Source organism: Rhamphochromis sp. 'chilingali', assembly GCF_963969265.1.
Source record: "Rhamphochromis sp. 'chilingali' genome assembly, chromosome: 19".
In the NCBI taxonomy this organism is placed as follows: domain Eukaryota; kingdom Metazoa; phylum Chordata; class Actinopteri; order Cichliformes; family Cichlidae; genus Rhamphochromis; species Rhamphochromis sp. 'chilingali'.
This window is the reverse complement of record NC_137946.1, coordinates 27,637,664-27,658,880: the sequence shown is the minus strand read 5'-3', so window position 1 is coordinate 27,658,880 and position 21,217 is coordinate 27,637,664. Positions and strand designations below refer to the sequence as shown.

Below are 21,217 nucleotides of genomic sequence, written 5' to 3'. Positions count from 1 at the left end.
AGGCTCCTCCATCAGCCAGCAGGCCCAGCCAGCAGGCCACAGCCAGGCTCCTCCATCAGCCAGCAGGCCTAGCCAGGCGCCATCATCAGAAATTCCGCTTCCGGGTCCCTCGTGGTGGCCGCCTCGTGCTCTCGCTTCAGTATGCCACCCAAGAAAGGCCCAACACCAGAGGAGGTTGAGGACATTAAAACCTCCCTCGGAGCGCTGTGCGGAGACGTGGCAGCAGTCAGGGCGCAGCAGGAGCTGCTTCTGGGGCTACTGGAGGACGTAAAACAGCTACGCCTCCAAAATGCCGAAAAGGACAGACGGATCATGGATCTCGAGCGGCGGGTGGATGAGCTGGAGCAGTACACCCGTACGAACGACGTGGTCATCAGCGTTATTAAAATCAAGCCGCGCTCGTACGCGCACGCAGTGGCCGGGAACGTCGGGGAGCCCAGCGACGAGGAGACCCGCTCGGTGGAGCAACAGGTGGCGTCCTTCCTCCAAAGCAAGGGGATAGAGATGGACCTGGAGCACATAGAAGCATGTCACTCACTGCCCAGGAGGAGTGACAGACCGCCGGCCGTCGTTATGAGATTTGTCAATCAGAAGAACAAGGTCGCAGTGCTGAAACAAGGACGCAAACTGAAAGGCACGGATGTTTTCATTAATGAGCATCTGACACGAAAAAACGCAGACATCGCGAGGAAGGCAAGGCAACTGAAGAAGAATGGTAAAATACAACATACATGGGTAACAAACTGTAAGATTTTCATTAAGCTAAACGGGACACCAGAAGAGGCAAAAGTACTGATAGTGAGGAACATGGAGGATCTGGACAAGTACAACTGACACTAATGTATCGAGGTAATATATAACTCTAATGACAATCAAATGATAAATACACCAACATCTCTAATTACACCAGGAAATGACATGGACATGTTGAAATTAATTCTTCAACAGAAAGTAATTGATCTAGATTGTGAATATAAGGAGCATAATATAATAGATCCAGAAATAGATTCTGGAAGTAACTTTCTCTCTACTTTTGTTAAAAATTGTAATTATTTCACTCAGGAACAATATGAAAAAGAAATTAACCTAGACGGGAAGCTCTCATTAATTCACTTTAACAGCAGAAGTATGTACTCTAATTTTGATTTCATTAAGGACTATTTGCAACAATTTTCTCGCCCCTTTAGTATTATAGCCATCACTGAAACTTGGTTCAATGTCGATAAAGGAATAGATTTTTGTTTGAATGGATATGATTTAAAATACATGAATAGATTAAATAAGGCGGGCGGCGGGGTTGCTATATATGTTCATAACTCTATAAAATATAATGTTGTAACAACTATGTCTATGGCTATTGATGGAATTTTGGAATGTTTGACTATTGAGATCATGAATGAAAAAAAGAGAAATGTTATAATAAGTTGCATATATCGGACACCCAGTTCAAGTATTGACACTTTTAATGAATGGATAGAAAAAACGTTTGCTTCGGTGAACCAAAAATTACTATTTATCTGTGGTGACTTTAATATTGATTTACTAAACCCAACAAGGTTAAAAGCCATTGATGATTTTACTGACACGATGTACAGCTTATCACTATATCCAACAATAACAAAGCCAAGCAGAATAACATCACATAGCGCCACTATTATTGACAATATTTTTACTAATGTCATGGATTTCCAAATTAATAGTGGCCTGCTTGTCTGTGATATAACTGACCACTTACCAGTTTTTACTTTGTGTGACTGTGATTTTAAAAAAATAGATACCAAGATCATGATAGCAAAGCGAACAATAAATGAAGAAGCAATTCATGCCTTCAATTTCGATTTAGCACAACAAGATTGGAGTTCGGTGTATGAAGAGTCAGATGTGGACAAGGCTTATGACAATTTCCTAGATATTTTTACTATGTGGTACAATAAACATTGTCCTGTAAATGAACACATGACAAAGAAAAAAAAGATAAAAAGTCCTTGGCTCACAAAAGGAATTATTAATGCTTGCAAAAAGAAAAACAATCTGTATAAACAGTTTATCAAAGTAAAAACAAAAGAAGTGGAACAAAGATATAAAGCATATAGAAATAAATTGACTGATATTATAAGAACGAGCAAACAACTTTATTATAGAAGAAGATTATATGAAAATAAAAACAATATAAAAGGAACTTGGGATGTGTTAAACAACTTAATTAAACAAGGATCTTCTGGAACATCATATCCTGAATATTTTACTGATGCAAATGGTGAAAATCACAACATGAGTAATATTGTCGATGGGTTCAATAAATTCTTCATAAATGTTGGCCCTGAACTAGCAGCGGACATCCCGTGTCATAAAAATGAAAATATCAGCAATATAAAATCAAATCCCTTTTCACTGTTCCTCTCAGCTACAAATGAGCAAGAAGTAATAAATATCACATTAGAATGTAAAACTAAGTCTTCAATGGATTATCACGACATAAATATGTCTGTAGTTAAACAGGTTATTCTGAATATTGCTAGTCCCTTAACATATATCTGTAATTTATCATTTCAGTCCGGTTGTTTTCCAAAAAAAATGAAAATTGCGAAAGTAATACCACTATATAAAAGTAATGACAAACATAGTTTTACCAATTATAGGCCTATTTCTCTACTGCCTCAATTCTCAAAAATTCTAGAAAAACTTTTTAATTCAAGATTACAAAAATTCCTTGAAAAACATCAAATAATAAATGTTGGTCAGTATGGTTTCAGAACACAAAGAACCACTTCAATGGCGATAATTGAGGCAGTAGAAGAAATTACTGATGCACTGGACAAAAATAAATATGCAGTTGGTATTTTTGTTGATCTCAAAAAGGCCTTCGACACAATTAATCACTCAATTTTATTGGATAAATTGGAAAGATATGGTATTCGAGGGAAAGCTGGTAACTGGTTAAAAAGTTATCTAACGGGTCGGGAACAATATGTTAGCATAGGGCATTACCATTCAGAGAAACTTGGTATTACATGTGGTGTTCCCCAAGGGTCAGTGTTGGGACCAAAACTTTTCAATGTATACATAAATGATATTTTTGATGTTTCTCAAGTACTTAAACTCATACTGTTCGCAGATGACACCAACATATTTTTCAGTAGCGATGATTATACTGATCTTGTAATGACTGTAAACAGGGAGCTACAATTAATAAAAAAATGGATGGACATAAATAAATTATCATTAAATATAAATAAAACTAAAGCAATGTTTTTTGGTAATTTTAAATATAATATAGAATTACCAATTATCATTGAAGGTGTACCAATTGATAATGTGAGTGAAAACAAATTTTTGGGAGTCGTAATTGATAACAAAATTTCATGGAAACCCCACGTCAGACACATAAAAACCAAAATTTCCAGAAGCCTCGCAGTTTTGAACAAAGTGAAACAATTCCTTGATAAAGATGCACTTCGTACTCTGTACTGTACCCTGGTTCTTCCATATCTTACATATTGTGTGGAAGTGTGGGGAAACACATATAAAAATACAACTAATCCATTAGTCACAGTACAGAAACGAGCACTGCGTATAATTCACAAGGCTGGTTATCTAGATCATACTCACAAATTCTTTCTTCAGGCAAAGTTACTTAAATTCCAGGATCTGGTTAATTACAATACATCCATAATTTTGTATAAAGCTTTTACTAAACTTTTACCGGCAAATTTACAAACTAGATTTGAAATTCGAGAAAAGGTTTATAATGTTAGAGGATTTGGAGAATTCAAATTACCCAGAACTCGAACAACCCGTAAAGGTTTTTGTGTGTCTGTATGTGGTGTGAAAATCTGGAACAGTCTGAGTTTACAACTGAAACAATGCAAAAATATTCATAGATTTAAATTTCTCTACAAACAGTTGGTCTGGTCACAGTATACTCAATGATGGTTTTTTTAGTGTGCTCTGTAATGTCTGTTCTCTTACCATTGCTGGTATGGATTCAAAAAAAAAAAAAAAAAAAGACTGTGCGTATGTATGTACATATATGTACATGTGTGTGTAGATATATATGTATGTATATGTATGTGTGTATGTGTGTGTTTGTTACTTGTAGTTATTACTGCCTGTTACCTGTGGTAATGTAATTTATAATTTATATATTCTGTATTCAGTTATGAAGGCTCTAATTGTTGCTTGCGAGCTGCAGTTTAGATGCTTGTATGCGCCCGGGGCTGTTGATGGGACTGTATGCAATAATGGGCGTAGCTGCGGGAAGTATATTGTTTTGTTTTGTTTTTTTGTTGATGAGTGAGTATAGGGGTGGGATTTAATAAGTTTTCTTCGTCCCACTCCTTTTTCAGGCAATTTTTGTTTTTTGTTTTGTGCATTTTATGTTCAATATAGGTATTTGTTGTGCCTGGAAATGAACAAATAAATGAATGAATGAATGAATGTAAAATAAATACAATAAAAGAGCAGTGTTACGGGGGAGCAGATGAGAGCAACTGGGGTCGTGCGAAGGAACGGCGTTTGCCCAGTTCTCTCCCGTGCACGAGAAACATAAAGAACTTTGCCTACTCGTGTCTTGCTTTGCTGTGTAATTAAATTATCTTGAACGTTCCAGCAAATAGGTTTGTAGCTTAAACCTATCACTCTTCAGCCATGCTAATGACTGAGCTTGCTTTATAGACATTATATACTATACTTTTAATTAAGCCACAGTATCTACTTAGTAGTTTTAATTTATTATTCTGCTGCTTAATTCTTTTGATACATTTCATCCATTATTGAAGTAAGCAAATAAAATAAGGAAAACTTTATTATTGTATATTTTCCATTTCTGCTGCTTGCTTAAAGTTAAGTTAAAGCTTAACTTGTAGTTGAGAAGGTTACTACATTTTGTCAAAAAAAACCCCAAAAAAAACAAAACCCCACCAAATCCCATAATTATTTTTCTCAGTCAAAGGGATAGGAAAACTGAGACAGGAAAACAGGGCCATAACATCCAACAACAAAAATCATATGATCTGGGATCTTCTCATCTTTAATTTGAAAGACTGGATGTTCCCTTTTCCACACAACAGCAGTCAGCACTGCTGATGAGAGCAGTAAAACTGTCTGGTGCGGTTTCTGTTAGTGCTGACTAAGTCTAAAAGTGGTCAGCAGTGAAGAATTGCTCTGCTCTTTTTGCTCACCGACACCAGATGTCAGCAAAGACCTGAGAGTCCACGGTCCACTGGTTTCACTGAGCTACACAGTAAGGCTCTTCTATTCTTAGAAAGGATGGTTTGTAAGACACTGGGCCCTTTTACTAAAGTGTAGGCTATAGAGCTCTTTGCATGGCGAAACTAATGAACATTAGCCGAAACAGATCAATTCAGGGGCAGGGAGAGCAAGCGGTGCCTGAATGCTGCTGACTGATGTGGGTTTTTTTGGTGAGCCATGCAGCTTAATTATTGATAGAACAGTGACAAGCAACATGCCAAATGAAATGGAGATACTTGGGTTTTTGCTGCTGCAGTGCTCTGCAGATCACCTGTGCAGGAACAGTTTGGAGAAAAGATGAATGGCTTTGTTTTGGTTAAGAGAGCTAAGGCTGTTTTGCTTAAGTTCATATCAAACTGTATATACCGTACATTTATGTGTGTCTAAGTGTATAAAAAATACAGTGATGAATAAATATTTATCTGAAAAACAACGCTAATTCATGGACAGCTGGATGCTGTTTAAATTCGGATGCAAATATCATTCACTCAGATTTTATTTACAATACAACATAGAAAAAATTTGAAATATTTCAGCTGGGAAAACGTACCATTTGTGGATTTTATAGCAGATTGTGTTCATGGTCAATGATTTCTGAGCCCATGTAGTGATTTCCATGACAGAATCATGTTTGCATTTAATGCATTTCTGCCTGAAAGCCTGAAGATCACAGGTACCCAATGCTGACTTGTGACTTTGTCTGTTGCACACAGAGATTTCTTCAGAATAACAGCGATCTGAAAATGTTGGGGAACCTTTTCTGTGTATGTTTGAGGTTGTTATGCACACTGAATTAGGGATCTAGTGTCATCTAATATTTGCTATTCTGTTTTTAAGCCACTTAAAATCCTTTAATTTCCTCAAAATCGACAGTGCGCTTTATAATCCGGTGCGCCTTATGTATGAATTCTGGTTGTGCTTACAGACCTCGAACCGATTTTATGTGGTACACGGCGCTCAAAAATCTATCAGACTTTGGTAGGCTACGAAGCCGGACCTCTTGATGGTGTCTGAGCATTACGGCTACCGTAGTCAGGAGCCTCACGGAGTAATCTGGGTCCAAAACTCCGTCCGCTTCAGGTCCCAAAGTCAAAGGAACACTGCGACATCACTGAGAGTTTAAAAACTGTCTAAACTCTTTCATCTGTAATAAAATGATCAGTTTTGCTGCTTTACCAGGTGTAACAATTAGTTTAACATCCAGGCATCCATGAAAACAGAATTTATTCAATTTAACAGAGTTAGAAGTTAACAGGAAGTTAGCTCGCTAGTTCACACCTAAACATGATATAGCATGTTCTGACTGAGAGATTTCTGAAAAAATTAAAAAATTAAACGTACAACTCTGCTATCACTTTCAACATAAATGAAGACAGAAAACTAAACAGCAGTGACGTTTGTAGGGTTACTGAAGTTGTACTAGCTGGTATATAATGATGTGCTACGTGATCGCTAGCTACACAGCTATGTTAGCATAACATAAACACAGTGAAGCTGGAGGATGAACGCTAACGTTTTTCCACTCGATAAAAGTTAACAGGGGGTTTCTGATGGTTAGGGACAAATGCTATCACATGGCAGGATGCTGTAAACGGACCAAACTTCAGTCAGGAGAACAACTGAGATAATCCATTCACGATACAGGTTAGTCATTAATATACTGGAACAACATGGGAATAGAGCAGCTGCGAGAGAATTCAACATTAATGAATCAATGTTACGGACGTGGAGGAAGCAAGAAGAATGAGTTGAGTTAAAAAAAACAACAAAAAAAAAAAAACGGTTTCTCCACAGGATTGCGTTTTGTAAAAGTACACAAGTACAAATCACTCACTCAAGAGTGGCATGTTACAACCGTGTGCCTTCTGGTCATTATTTCTTTTGATTATTAACCTTACTCATTCGGTTATGAGTGGCCAGCGGGGACAGACTGGCTGTCTCCTCCATCACCACTGACCTTTGTCTTCAACCGCAGCTAATTATTAGTTAAACCATGTTTTCATTTGTTTTTATTCAAGCCTGAATCCGATGGCCCACTGTCTGTGTTTGAATTCTTCCACTTTTCTCCTCCTTATACTTATTAAATATGCATATTTTTGTTCAGCACTGTTGACTGTGTTTGGTACAATGATTAAAACATTCTGGGAAGATGTTAGAGTGACCTGTGAAAGATTCTCTTCAAACAAATTCCACTACACACAAAAGTCTTTCTGCTTGGTTATATTCAGAAGAAAAACAATTATAATAATATCGAAGACAAATCACAATTAAAAAACTGCAATAAAAAATAAAATAAAATATAACCTCCACTTGCTGAGGGAAATTTATGTTCCATAAGTGGTTGCTGGCTGTTGCGAGGTCAAATTAGACTCTCACGGTGACCCGTAGTAAGCATGATATGTATAGCCATAACTTGCCTACAAACACTTGTGAACTAACCACCGAGCTATAGGGCAAGTTGAAAAAGTTCAAACTGCAAACTGGAAACAGATTGCTGGCCTTCAAAATAAACACATTTCAAAAGGTGCGGGCACTTAGGAGGTTGGCAAGTGTTTGCAGACAAGTTAGCATACTTCATGCAAACTATGACCAAAGTGTCTGGTGATTATGAGCATCGAGAGGGTCCCTGACTGGTCTTTAGGCCTGTGTGAACCAGACAATAGAAGACAAACAACAAACCTTGCTTTTGGTCTACTTCTCTAAATTACTGTGAACAATGGAGTTCATTCATGTTTTTTTATATTTTTGTAACTGGTGAGTTTTGTGTGTGAATTTTAACATTACTTCAAACTGCACAGCAAATTCAAAGCGTTCTTCTTTTTGTTGTCAGAGGATGGATTTTCCCGTTGAAGAGTTTGGGGTTTTTGTCAAAGGGAGTTTAGTGCCAAATAATCACACGTCTCCAAAGATATTAATGTTAGTCTATGTGTTAGCAACCACTTTTAAAGGTTTATACTAACCAGTAAACTGGTGTTTGTTTTACCACTTGATAGTTGTCAAATTATTGCCATATGTCAAAGAAGGAGGGCATAAAGTCTTTAACTGTATTTTTACCTACAAAGACATCATCTGTGGCCTGTGCCTTATGCCAAAGCAACCAAGTAAGATAGAAAAAAAAAAAGAGTTCTTAGTATTTAATTTCATAACAGAAACGTTTCTTTTTCACTGTTCTCTTTTTTACTCAGAATTTCTGTTATTAATATAATATAAAATAGTACTTTATTTCTTACAATATGAGCCTAATCAGCTGTGCTTGTGGGTTTCTTAAATTTCTACAGTAATATTTGTTTATAACATAGAAAAACTGAGATGTGTACTTAAAAATTATACTTATTTCTCTTAAGACATCCCAGGGTGTCTTCAAAAAGAGAAAAAAAAAGAAAAAGTAATAGCTTCACTGGTCTGGCTCACTTTATTTAAAACTGCGCTGTGTTTGGCCCCTGGATTAATGCACTCCTTGCAGCAATGCAAAGCTGGGCAGGCCCGAGCCTATTTGCAGCTGCTAACCTGCTCAGAAGTAGAAGTTTGGCAAATAATTTTACAACTTTGTTTGCTCCGCTACTACACAGCAAAAGATCTGCATCTCTATGATATCTACAGACATACGTATTTACCACGAAAAGGACTTCAGAGTTTGTTTCAGGTGAATGCTCATGTGCATGTGCCATCTCACCTGAATAAGTATCTTCCCCAGGGACACGAAGGGCGTGCTGAGCTCTGTTAGAAACAAGCAGCCGATGAAGAAATCCCCCTGGTCCTTTCTGAAGAACTGAGGAGCAGACAGAGCACACACAGACTGAGCAAACAAGCGCAAGCATGGAAAACACACACACACACCTTCTCGAACAGTCTCAGCGGAAAAATGCTTGAAAAGACAAGGAAAATATCAGACTTTAATCATGTGTTTACACTGACTCATACAGCTGGACTGGAGCTGCTTTCAGCCACCCTCATGTTCCTCTTAATTACCATAAAATATTTGTTTATAAGTAATAATTTTTCCTCTGTTATTTTACTAAAAATAGTCTTAGCACTGCTTCTGTATCTTTCTATAATAATTTTTATACATTTTTCATTTTATATTCTCTTTATTTAGTGTTTTTAGTATTTTTCAGTCCGTAACGGAAGGACGCTAGATCAGCATGGATCTGTTATAGCAGGAAGGCTCTGACCAGATTTAAACAATCTTTCTTTAGTTATCGCTCAGCAGCAGCTCTTTAAAGGCTTGGTGCACCTGAGACAGACCTAAATCCCCAAATGGCTCACTGTAATCACCCTAGCCTTCAAGTGCTGCTGTTAGATAAACAGCCAAAAGCTCCAGGAAGAGAAAACTGACTGGATTCATTATTTCTTCACCTAATTCCTCACAGTTCATGGTGCAAAAGCACTTTGTGATTTGGGCTGTTGTGTGTAAAGTGCTAAAAGTCAGCATGTGCCAAAAATGAGTTTGAATTTAAACCCAGGTTTATCATAGGTGCCTGAAATTCTGTAGCTACTGGAAAGCTGCATAATTACAAAATAATAATATAATGACAATCCTGAACTTCTTCCATAGTATTAAATGGGAGGATGCTTTAACATAGCAAGGTTTTACAATGTGTATGTTTTTTGTGGGTGTAGGTAAGGTTGAGAGGTTTTAGGTTGTGTATGTGTATTTGATTATATCACTTGACTTTTATCTTATATCTTGGATATATACACTTCTGTTTTATAGCCTATTTAACCCTGTGTGTACCTGTCCAGGAAGTGCAGAAGTACATAAGCTAAAAGCTAAATCAGGTGAATGTTTTTGTGCATGATCCCTGAAAAACAATAATAAAACTAAAACTAGACTGTAGAGTGACGGTGCAGGTGCAGCAACAGGTCTAATGGGTCTAATGGGAAGACCCTTGTTCAATTCAGTTCAATTCAGTTGAATTTATATAGCACTAAATCACAACAAGTCACCTTATACTGTACAGTAAAGATCCTACAATAACAGATATTGGGTTTGGTTGTTAATAATAACAGCGTGTCCCACTATGAGGTGCAGCATGTGCTTTAAGTGTTTCCTAAACAATTAGACCCATTAGTGAGAGAAGGTAAAACCGCACTTTTTAAAAATTATTTATCAAGTAATATTATATAACAAACTACATGTCCAAGGCAAGCAAAGACTACCACAGTAGTGTGGTTTGAGATGGTGGCGCGTTAGTACTTTCTAGAGAGGTAGCTGAAGAATATCCAGAACAGTGATGCAGTTTTATTTATTTATTTATTTATTTATTTTTTACACCTGCAGAACAATGCTGGCTGGCACGGTAGTCATCAGTTTACTTTCCCCCTTCCTCATTTAGGGCTTTCATTAACAAAGAGAGGGCAGCCAGCCCGGCAAGTGACTTTGAACCGGTTAAACTGTCTAAGGTTAAAATTCAAAGCTTACATACTAAAGAGGCTAAAGGAAAACCCTTTTAACTGATAATATTATCGCACCCTCCTCCATTTTTTTAGTACAATCCCACAACCCCAGCGGTTCATATGTTACTCTACCACAATTTCAAGATGGCCAAAAAGGGAGGGGAGGAAGTAATGTTCTGTACATAACAAATGAACAAAGCTTTCAAATACTGACCACCAGCACAGTCCCGTGTGGTTGGGGCTGCCACCCTAGAGTAGATGAGTCAGTTTAGATGGATAAAGAGACTCCAGACAAAAGACAAGCACTCTCTGGTAGCCCAGCTTTCTGTGTGCCGTTAATAAATAAAGCATGAGCAGCTCCAGAAGTGGCTTTGCCATCTGGCCACAAAACAATGACAGAGACCACAGAGGGGAACCTTACACCACACCTACCAAACTACCTGGCTACCTCATCCCACCCCAGCGGCTGTGGACATAAGTGTGTTAACTTTATGCAACACGCCACTTTCAACATTACTGTGCCTGTATTTCCCCCTCAAACACCAGGCCTGTAATGCTAAAAAAAACAACTTTTTTGCCTAAATATCCTTTTGATGTGTAGATTCTTATAGGTTACACAGTATTACTCGAACTAGTCACAAATGAGAAACTGTATTCAACCAGAAATAAGACAAAAAGCCCTCCAACAGGTGGTCTGGCTCCCATAGTCCGGATTTCAAAATTACACCATCAGTTCGGGGCAAAGTCCTTCTAGAACAAAAATCTTTCCATGTGTCAACCATCTCAGTAAAACCTCCAGGCACTCATCCGGGCAGCATCATTTAAAATAACTTTAATATTAATGCCAAGAGAGACAAAATTTGCATGTATGGAATCACTAGTCAAATCTGATACATTGACTTTGATTCTAGCGTTACAAAGACAGTGAGATAGTGAGACTTTCTTTGTGAAAGTTCTCAGACATGCCTGGAACAATCTTCCTGCCAAGGATGAGAAACTCTTATTTACTGCACTTTGTATGGAGTTAACTGGTAGATAACATTTTGAAAACGTCATATTGCTAAATCCACTGCCTCTAGTTTTCACACAGCTACTGGCTATAAAGGATATAATTGTGCCTGCTACAATTTCATACAACATACAAGCGCCTGAGTGTGTGAATGCACTTGAAACAAGAGAAGCTGTATGACTACACCTGCAACACAATGCACCATCATCAACATCAACCTACGTGCTTAAATGTAGGGCTACAGTATAATGATGGCAAACTACGACAGTCTAGAAGTGCTTCTTGGTACTCACATCCTTATTCCGAAATGTAATAGAGACATTTAATAACTGCCAAACAGTTGTCCTGATCTCAGTAGATAAATCAGGGATGGACTGGATTCAAAACCAAAATTGCATCTGAACGTAGGCTTCCTATAATGTTAATTTTGATGAGAACGTCTAAGAAACTGAGTCCAGGTGTTTCAGAAGTAGGAGGTAAACCTTTACGTTACAGCGAGTTAGCTTGTCTGTAACCTGATAAGTTTCCTGGTTCTACAAATGTTTCCAGGAAGTGCAGTACAAACAGAAAAGAATAGAATAGAATAGAATAGAATAGAATAGAATAGAATAGAATAATCCTTTCATTGTCCCACAAGGGGAAATTTGGGTGTAACAGCAGCAAGAAAGACAAATACAAACAAACAGTACACAAGACACAAAACAGAAACGTACACAATTTTTACATATTTACATCAGGGACAATGGTTACCAAAAACAGAGTACTGTACTGTTATTAAGTTAAATAAAATTAAATACAAATAAGAGGCAAACCCTGGTTATAGTGTGAATAAGAAGAGAAAGAGTTTAGTTTCCAGTAACAACAAACAGAATTTTCTGGTTAACGGTGACTAGCATGTAGCTGCAAAGCATTGAAGATTTTTTTTAGCCTTTCCATTTTCATCTCCACTATTTTAGAGTTCAAAAAGTTTGACACAAATTTCTTTGTCTCCATGACTCCCGAGTACCATCGGGCTGCTTGACAATAGTGTTCTTATCTGGAGGACAGCACAAAGAAGGCTGCTTGTTAAGTGGTACCTGAGACTTTATCACTCACTAGATTCTGGGCAGAACCTTATGGGAGAGCTCTGTAACAACCAAACATGTACCAAGCACTAAGGTTCACAACAGGCTTTCCATAATAAATTTGACACACTTTACACTACTCGTGAAGCTCACAGCGAATATCCAGAGAAGAAGAGGAACTACCACCACCATCTGTCTGCCTGTTGATAAAGAAACTAGACAGGAAGGGCCAGGGCTTGCTGGTTAGAGGTGGTTGTCCCTTCGGAACAGAAGCAAGGAAACTGCTCATTAGTAAATAAAATGCAGATGGCATTATTATGTTAAACAGATGAAAAAACTACTAATTGTGATATACCTCCATGGCCACCCTAGTAAAGTCTTTACACACCGATATTATCACACTGCCATTTTTGCTGATGCAATAGCTTTCATGCATGACATGTCATAACCTGTCAAAACAAGAACAGTACAGGCTAACCATGCCAGGCCAGTAGCCATAACACACAAAAACTAGACACTTAAACTGGTACACCTAAATGAAATGCTCTTCTTCCTCCTGCACTCAGCCTGCTGAGAAAACTCTACCAGCTCACGTATTACATGTGCAGGCCCAAGTAGCATGGTGCTGATGAGTGAGGGAACCGGAGAAACAAAAAGGGAGGTGAGTAGAGTTTAGAGAAGCGGGAGGATGACTGCAGCTGGAGCTGAATAATGTAAGGTAATGTGATCTCATGTAGCCACTGTAAACAAAGGCTTGGGTTTCCACTGCACCTGGCCTGCTAACCTGGGATACTACTTGGAAAAGAGAGTGGCAATGTTACATGTTCTGTAAACTCTGGAGTCTGGAGAAAGAGCCTGCGCAACATAATTCAAATGTTTATACAGAAAAAGAAAACAAAAAAACAATCCTTGACATTTATTCCAACAAAATTCCTAATTTTGTTTATTAAATGGTCAGAAATAACAGGAATGTTTCCTTATACTTTGCAAATAATTTTTAAACTTCCAGTGACAGAGTGGGGTCGAATCTCATTCATCATTTCATTATATTTTGTAGTAGTCAGGCTATCTTGTCATTTTTAAAGTGGTCTTAAAGAATAGTTATTTTCTTTGGACATTGGCTGCTTTTTTCCCCACTCAGTCCTTATAAAAGACCGAGTAACAGAGCAATGTGTTTATTTTTTATTTTGTTTATCACGCCATTGAACACTGACATCCAAATCATTTGATCACAAAAAAAGCACCTAATTCAAGGACTGAATCAGTGATATGTCCACACATAACAGTCAACTAAGCAATGAACTAACTAGTTTCATAGTTTGAAAAATGCGATTAAACAGTTTCACAGATATAAAAAGCATTTTTAAAGCATCAAGGTGATTCCCAAAGAGCTAAAAAGAAGAAGTGTCAGGCGGAAAAAACTGCAGCCATGACAACAGGTCTTGTAGAGTGAAGGATCTAAATGTGAAATTTTTGGAGGACGTCAGGAGAGACGTTAGTGTCTACAGCCATCTGTAAAACAGGAGGTTCTACCATGGTTTGTGGTTGCATTTGAGCCGGTGGTGTTGAGGATTTTCTCAAAATGGACGGATTTATGAAAAAGGAAAAGTACTGGCAAAATCTGATGCACCATGCAGCACTACCTGGAAATTACAAAACAGTGGCAGCTGCTTCATTTCTCAGTCTGACAACACACTGCAAATGGAGTAAAAGCAAATAGACAAACACGCAGTGGAACACTACCCGTCATGGATTGGTTCCCCCAGAGCCCAGACCTCAAAATTACTGCAGCAGTGTGGGATCATGTTGACGGACAATGGAGAAAAAGGCAGAAACATCCAAATAATCCTTCAGGAAGCCAGGACGTATTCCCGAAGACTACTTGTATAGTGATCACAAATTTTCCTGCCGTGGGCTCAATAACATCTTATATTATCTTATCTTTTGACCAATTCAGGCTGTTGAAAAGTGGACTCAAGTTTAAAAGTTCAGAAGTTTGCCAGTCACAACTGCATTGAAAGCCTCTGGTCAGCTGCCAGCTTCCTCCAATAACCCATAATTCACTATATATTCAGTTTATATATGTCTTACAGGCCTCGGTATTTTTAAATGGCACAGAGATTTTTGCCTGGCTGCCATTGTTCTCCTTACACTCATATTTCAACAGAAAATAGACCCTTCGTTCCTATTCCACGTCACCACTTTGAAACGCTCACAATTCAAGGATGCAAAGGACAAATAATACATTGCTTGCATTTGTTCAAAGAAAGTAATCAATAATCACTAGCTGGGTGTTCTTTCTTTCCCAGCTACATATTCCCACTGGAAAAGCACTTGTTCTACATTGAAACTGGTCTGCATCCTCTGAATGGATCAAAGAGTTTATTCAAGTAGTAGAGTTTAGGAAAGAATGCTCATGAATAGAGTTGATTTAGTTTTGTATTTCTTACTTATTTATGCTTTTTATTGCGTTTTAAGGTGAAGGATGTCAGTGGGGCAGTTTGAGCTCTTGTTGGCAGAGGTGAGAACACATGTGAGTAGGGAGAGAACTCATTTCATAGAGTCGATCGACCCGGAGCAGCATCTAGCTGTGTGTCTGAGGTAAAACAGCATTATTCTACCATTTCCATCTCATTGTATAGTCCCTACTGGTGCAGGTTTTGAGCTATAGCGGACTTGTTCCCAAATGCAGTCTGATTGGTCAGATGTGGATTAGAAAAATGTCACAAAAATGTATTAAGATTAGGGGAGTCTCAAAAATTACTTTTAAAGTGAGAAACTTTTTCACAGATTTTACATGTCCGGTGTGCAAAGGTCTTTAGTTTTAGTTTTTGTTGTGGTGACATGGGTGGTAGTTATCCAACTGTAAGATGTAAGAAGTTGCACACAGTATAATATAGCAATACAAATTAGTTTATGGGTGCAGCCGGCTAACAATATTTGCTTGTGTTAACTTATAACTTGGCACTCCACCCTTTCACCAGACTATATTGCACCCAGACTTAGCTTTGTAGATTTGGGTTTACATACTATTCACTCACAACAGTCACCACTATACTTAACTTTAACTTCAACATTACCAACTTCAATATTAGCAACATCTTTTACTCCCCAAAAGGCATCTAGGAACAGCTTCAGTAACTCTTTACAATTATTTCCATTTTGTTGTGTCACATAAAAAGCTGTTCAGTACTGACTCAGTACGGCCTGTGAAAGGACTCTTAATTAGTTTAAGCCACCTATTTGTAACAGAACTGACACCATCTTTGTTTCTGTGGTTTCCTTGGTCCTTCTAAAGAGGAAGTAAAGCACTCTGCATCACAGCTTTACTGATAATGATGCTTTCAGACGCCACTACGGGGAATTCAAAAAGACACAGATGTTTGGTTAAGTATGAAAATGTTGTGTTGAAAATTTGTTTATACGTCTGCTTGACTCCATAAGCAACAAACAGCCTTAAAAGCATGTGCAGCAGTTCTGAGCTAGTGTTTACTGTACATTAACAAAGCGGTGAGATAACAGATGTTATGTGGAGGTGGATTAGCATGATGACGCACGTCTTTGATATAACTGCAAACCACTTTCCAAAGCAATTTTTTTTAATTATGAAGTGCATTTTTCCTCTTAATTCCAAGCAGAAGTCCATTTATTGTCCATTTATTTCAACTGAGGTTTGAAAAAAAAAAAAAAAGGACATGCAGAATGAAATCTATTTTTTGCCACCACTTAAGTAATCATTAGGAGATAATGCAGCTTAAGGCAAGAATTGATTTGAAACCACTGCACAACATTAGAGTACTCAGTAATAAAGTATTACTGGCAGTGAACACTTATTAAAGAAGACTGAAAGAGAATACTAACCCCCTTTAAGATGAATCTAGTGCTACACTGAAATAAACTAATGCCTGACTGAAAGTACAACACATTTAACATCATTAAATTCACAGAAACATAACATGAGTTCTGTGATTTATTAATAATTTAGAGCTGGATTCCTCAAATCACTGAATATGGCCCATTTCCCTACATCAATAAGGAATTAAATGTTCTATTATGGAAAATACCAGGAAAAGAATAAAGTCATTATATGTTAAATGCCATTTTTCCTTTAAAAAGTCCACTCACAGGCAACGTATCTCTGACCACTCATTTTTTGCATGTTTTAATTGTACTTGTTTAACCCCTCTGAGACTTTACTACTGAACAATGTCCTCGCTCTTACTTTGAAAGGTCAGTCTGCTAAATGGTGAGTTCCAGCCTTTCATGCCCTTCTCATGTTTCCCTCCCAGGTGGTTTGTGCTTCAGTTTGCAATTGAGGTGCAAACTGGCGCACATTTCAGGTGGATCAGGATGTTGTGTCAAACATTCATTATTAGTGCACCTGCACAGAAGTTAATGAGTGAAATTTGAACTTACTATATTAGCACACAGCAGAGGCCCTGACTCAGGGTGAAGAAGACACCAGTGCAGATGCCCAGCACTTAAAGAACTATCAGTGTAATTTATGGAAAAGCTAATAGTTTTATGGCTTCAGCTGGACCAGGGATGTCAAAAGTCCACTGCACAATGCTACTGACCTGGTTATGCTAGCCATTGTCACTGCCTGAAAAGGAACACCATCACAATCACAGCACCAATGTAGAGGTTTTTCTGAGTAGTGTGCTCTGGAAAAGTTGCAAGCTCGTGCAGCACACCTCAAGCGCCAAATATAAATGCCCACGGTGTCACTAACCAATGCAGTGACTTAACATGGTGATGAGGAAGCTAAAGAGGCTCTTGTTTAAAAAAAAAAAAAAAAAAAAAAGAATACACACCCATTCTGACAGATACATGGCCTACCAAACGTTCAATCTGAACCAGAGGCAGTGAGACTCTTTGTTGATAGAGGCAAGCTACATACAAGTGGGGCTTTCTGCAAAACACAAAAACTACAGACCCCATGCTAGGTTCAGGTGCTGTGATATGCTATCAAATGGGTCTACAAGCAAAAGAAGTGTTAACAGATGATACTGAGGGGCTATTTCTCACAGATATGAATCCAGGTGTGTCTTATAAGTTTGGCTTCTCTTTGAGGTAGCATTGTGTTGGAAAAGAGCTAATTATATATATTCCTAAGCTAATTGTATATTCCTTAAATTATCACATATACAAATATAGCAGTCTATCACTAATAGTACTTGCATGTATTAGTTATCTTAATTATTTATCTGTGGTACTAAATGCCATCTCAGCCCCTCCCTAATTTTTCCCCATCAGCCCTCCTCACCAGTGTGACAGGCAGCAGGATGGTGAGCAGAGCGATGTGATGCAGGACCAGCAGGAACTCCTTACGGACAAAGGAGTTTATGGTCCTCAGTGAATGCCGCTTGTAGTCCTCATGCCCTTTGATGTGGAAGCGGTAGTAGTGACTGAGGTACATGGCAAAGATGTCGTACGTCATGTAGGGGACACCGTACCAGATGACAAAGTAGGTGGCCAGCCAGTGCCTGAGGAAGACAAAATAAAATTGTTATCAGTGTCTACAACTAACAGCAGAATCACCCACAGGAATGCCTCTATCGAAAATGGATGACCATGATGTTCAAATAATTGAATACTCATTATTAAGAAGTTGAGCCTGCTATCACAATGCGGGTTAAAAAAAAAAAAAAAAAAAAAAAAAAAAAAAAAAAAAAAAAAAGACCTTTCATGAGATGCAACTCGTTTTGACCAATTGCCTATTTTACATGGTGATATGATACCTGAAAGTTTACACAGAGTGAGTTTTTTGACATTTTCTCCAGTGAATGATCTGAAAACACATTAAACATCCAGGGTATCAGTGTCTGTCTCCATTTCTCTACAACATAGACACAAAACTGAGGAAGTTTTGCCACTGAAACTATAATTTTACATGACACAGGCTAGTGAAATAAAAAAAAAAGTGCTGAACAAGTACATTAATTTTACTTTTGTTTGTAACGGGTATTAAACTGATATGGCTAGATTTTAAAGTTTAAATCTTAAGTGTGTTTTTCAGACCTGAAAATGTTATATGACTGCACAGTTTGCTTAAGAAGCTATAGAAACTGAGGTATATTTTAAAAAAGAAAAAGAAAAAGTCAAATACAGACTCGTGCCTTTGCAGTCTGAGAGTCTGTAATGTGGAAAATATTCAGAATATAAAAGTAAAACTTTGCTTGGCTTTATAAAATTCAACAAAAAAAATCTTGCCTGATCCTAAGGGAGTCAGGTGGAAGGCTTTAAATGTTTTTTATGGAATGACCCGTGTATGTTTGATTTATTTATATAAAAATCATGAAAAAATCTTTACCAGAACTATAAAACCATATTAATCATTTACCAGTCTTACATTCACAGGTCACTTTGTTAGGAGCACCCATTTAGCTGCTCATTTACACAAATATCATGGCTGCAGTTCAGCACATTTATGGCTCTTTTCCACTCACACCAATTCAACTTGACTCTATCCGATATTTAAGTGATGACATATGAACCCTGTTTCTGGGACCAAACTACTCTATGTTTATTAAGGCTGTTGTGTTTTTAACATGTTTTAATGCTTTGTATCTTGTCCTATTTAATCTCAACAAGTCCTAAAAAGGGCAGTGATCACTGTCGGCCTCTCTTGGTTTTTATTATCACTGTTCATTTTAAAGCTCAAGTTTTAAAACCTTACAATGTAAGTACAGCCCAGCCCATGCAGCAGTATATTAATGACTAACCTCGTATTATGGATGGATTATCTCAGTTGTTCTCCTGACTGAAGTTTGGTCCGTTTACAGCATCCTGCCATGCGATTGCTTTTGTCCCTAACCTTCGGGAACCCTCGCATTAACTTTTATCAAGTGGAATAAAGTCAGAGTTCATCCTCAAGTGTGTTTATACTGCATTATGCTAACCATAGCTATGTAGCTAGCCACCACGTAGCAACCCTACAAATGTCACTGCTGTTTAGTTTCCTGTCTTCATTTATGTTGGAAGTGATAGCAGAGCTGTATATTTCAATTTTTTCAGAAATCCCCAAGTCAGAACGTAGTATATTATGTTTGGGTGGAAACTAGCAAGCTAACTTCCTGCTAACTTCTAACCCCATTAAATTTCATAAATTCTGTTTTCATGGATGCCTGGATGTTAAACGTAATTACCCAGTTGAGCAGCCACACTGATCATTTTATTAAAGATGAAAGAATTTAGACCGTTTTTAACTTTCAGTGATGTCAGTGTTCGTTTGACTTTGGGACCTGAAGTGGAGTTTGGACCCGGAAACGGCTAATGACGTCAGACTTAAAGACCAGATTCAACTCAGCTCAGTTTCAGTAATTACAATTGAGTGCCACCTCAATGTGGGTGGGGTTGTTATAGAAATGCGGCGTTAACTCAGGGAGCTTGGAATCCCAGTCGAGTAGGTACCAAAAAAAAAAAAAGTGCCCAGTAACAGATACTACTACCTAAAGGAAAATCCTAGTTGATCCAAATGGAGTAGGAACGAAAGGTGATTTAACTGACTTTGTGGTGTAGTTATTGGTGCAATGGTGCGGGGGATATTTACTTGGAAGACTTTGGGCCCCTTAGTACCAATTGTGCACTGTTTTAACACCACAGCCCAGCTGAGTATTGCTGCTGACCATGTCCCATCCATTTACAACCACAACACACTAATTTTCCAGCAAAATCCAGGAAATCCAGCTGCTTCCAGCAAAATCAGATGCTGTGTCACAAAGCTCAAATGATCTCAAACTGGTGTCTTGAACATGCCATTGAGTTTATTGTAATCAAATGGCCTCCACAGTTTCCAGATCTGAATCCAATAGAGCACTTTTAGGATGTGGTGGAATAGTAGAGTCACATCCTAGAAGTGCATCTGACAAATCTTCAGCAACTGTGTGATGTTATCATTTCATTATGGACCAACATCTTTGAGGAACGTTTCTGCTCTATTAGGTACACCTTGCTAATGCTGGGTTTAACCTTTACAGTGGGCAGTGAATATAGAACAGAAGGAGGCCTAGGCACTATCACAGCACAGTCCTAGAAAAAAACATGTAAAAAAAACAAAACAAGACATTTACTTTCAGTAGATTTAAATAAAAACCTGCACTTTTTTTTAACCACCCTCTGTCCTGTGCAAAGCATCGGAAAGCTTTAAGACAAGCTTGTGTAAGTACAGTAAAATCAACAGCTTGGATAGCTCCAGTAGCCTAATGAGCACTGATTACTGTGATGGTTAATTATGTGGACAGAAAGGAGTGAAGCTGCAGGGTAAAGCTGAGCTACTGACCCCTGACCTCTCACTGGCTTCTCTAGCTTTTAAGGTCAGTGGATGGAGATTAAGAACAGTAAGGCACAACAAACAGCTTAGGGAGGAAGGAAGGCTACATGAGCTGATTCTGTAATGTATGTACTTTCTGTATTAAATAACACAAAAGAAAGCACTAGTCCCCCAGACATACATAAAACAGAACTGCCTGGTCTCTTGCTGTATAGGTTCTCATTG

General features: G+C 38.0%; 1 protein-coding gene across 1 annotated transcript in view; it reads right to left on the bottom strand.

The window, feature by feature from the left end:
- The window catches only part of LOC308387666 (TLC domain-containing protein 3A-like), a 46,079-nt gene that overhangs the window by 3,905 nt on the left and 20,957 nt on the right, over positions 1 to 21,217 (bottom strand). Inside the window, exons 3-4 of the mRNA XM_080867869.1 lie at positions 17,987 to 18,206; positions 8,924 to 9,019 (exon numbers count right to left, since the gene is read on the bottom strand). Of these exons, the coding sequence (XP_080723995.1) occupies positions 8,924 to 9,019; positions 17,987 to 18,206 (316 nt within the window). The remainder of the gene's footprint in view (positions 1 to 8,923; positions 9,020 to 17,986; positions 18,207 to 21,217) is intronic.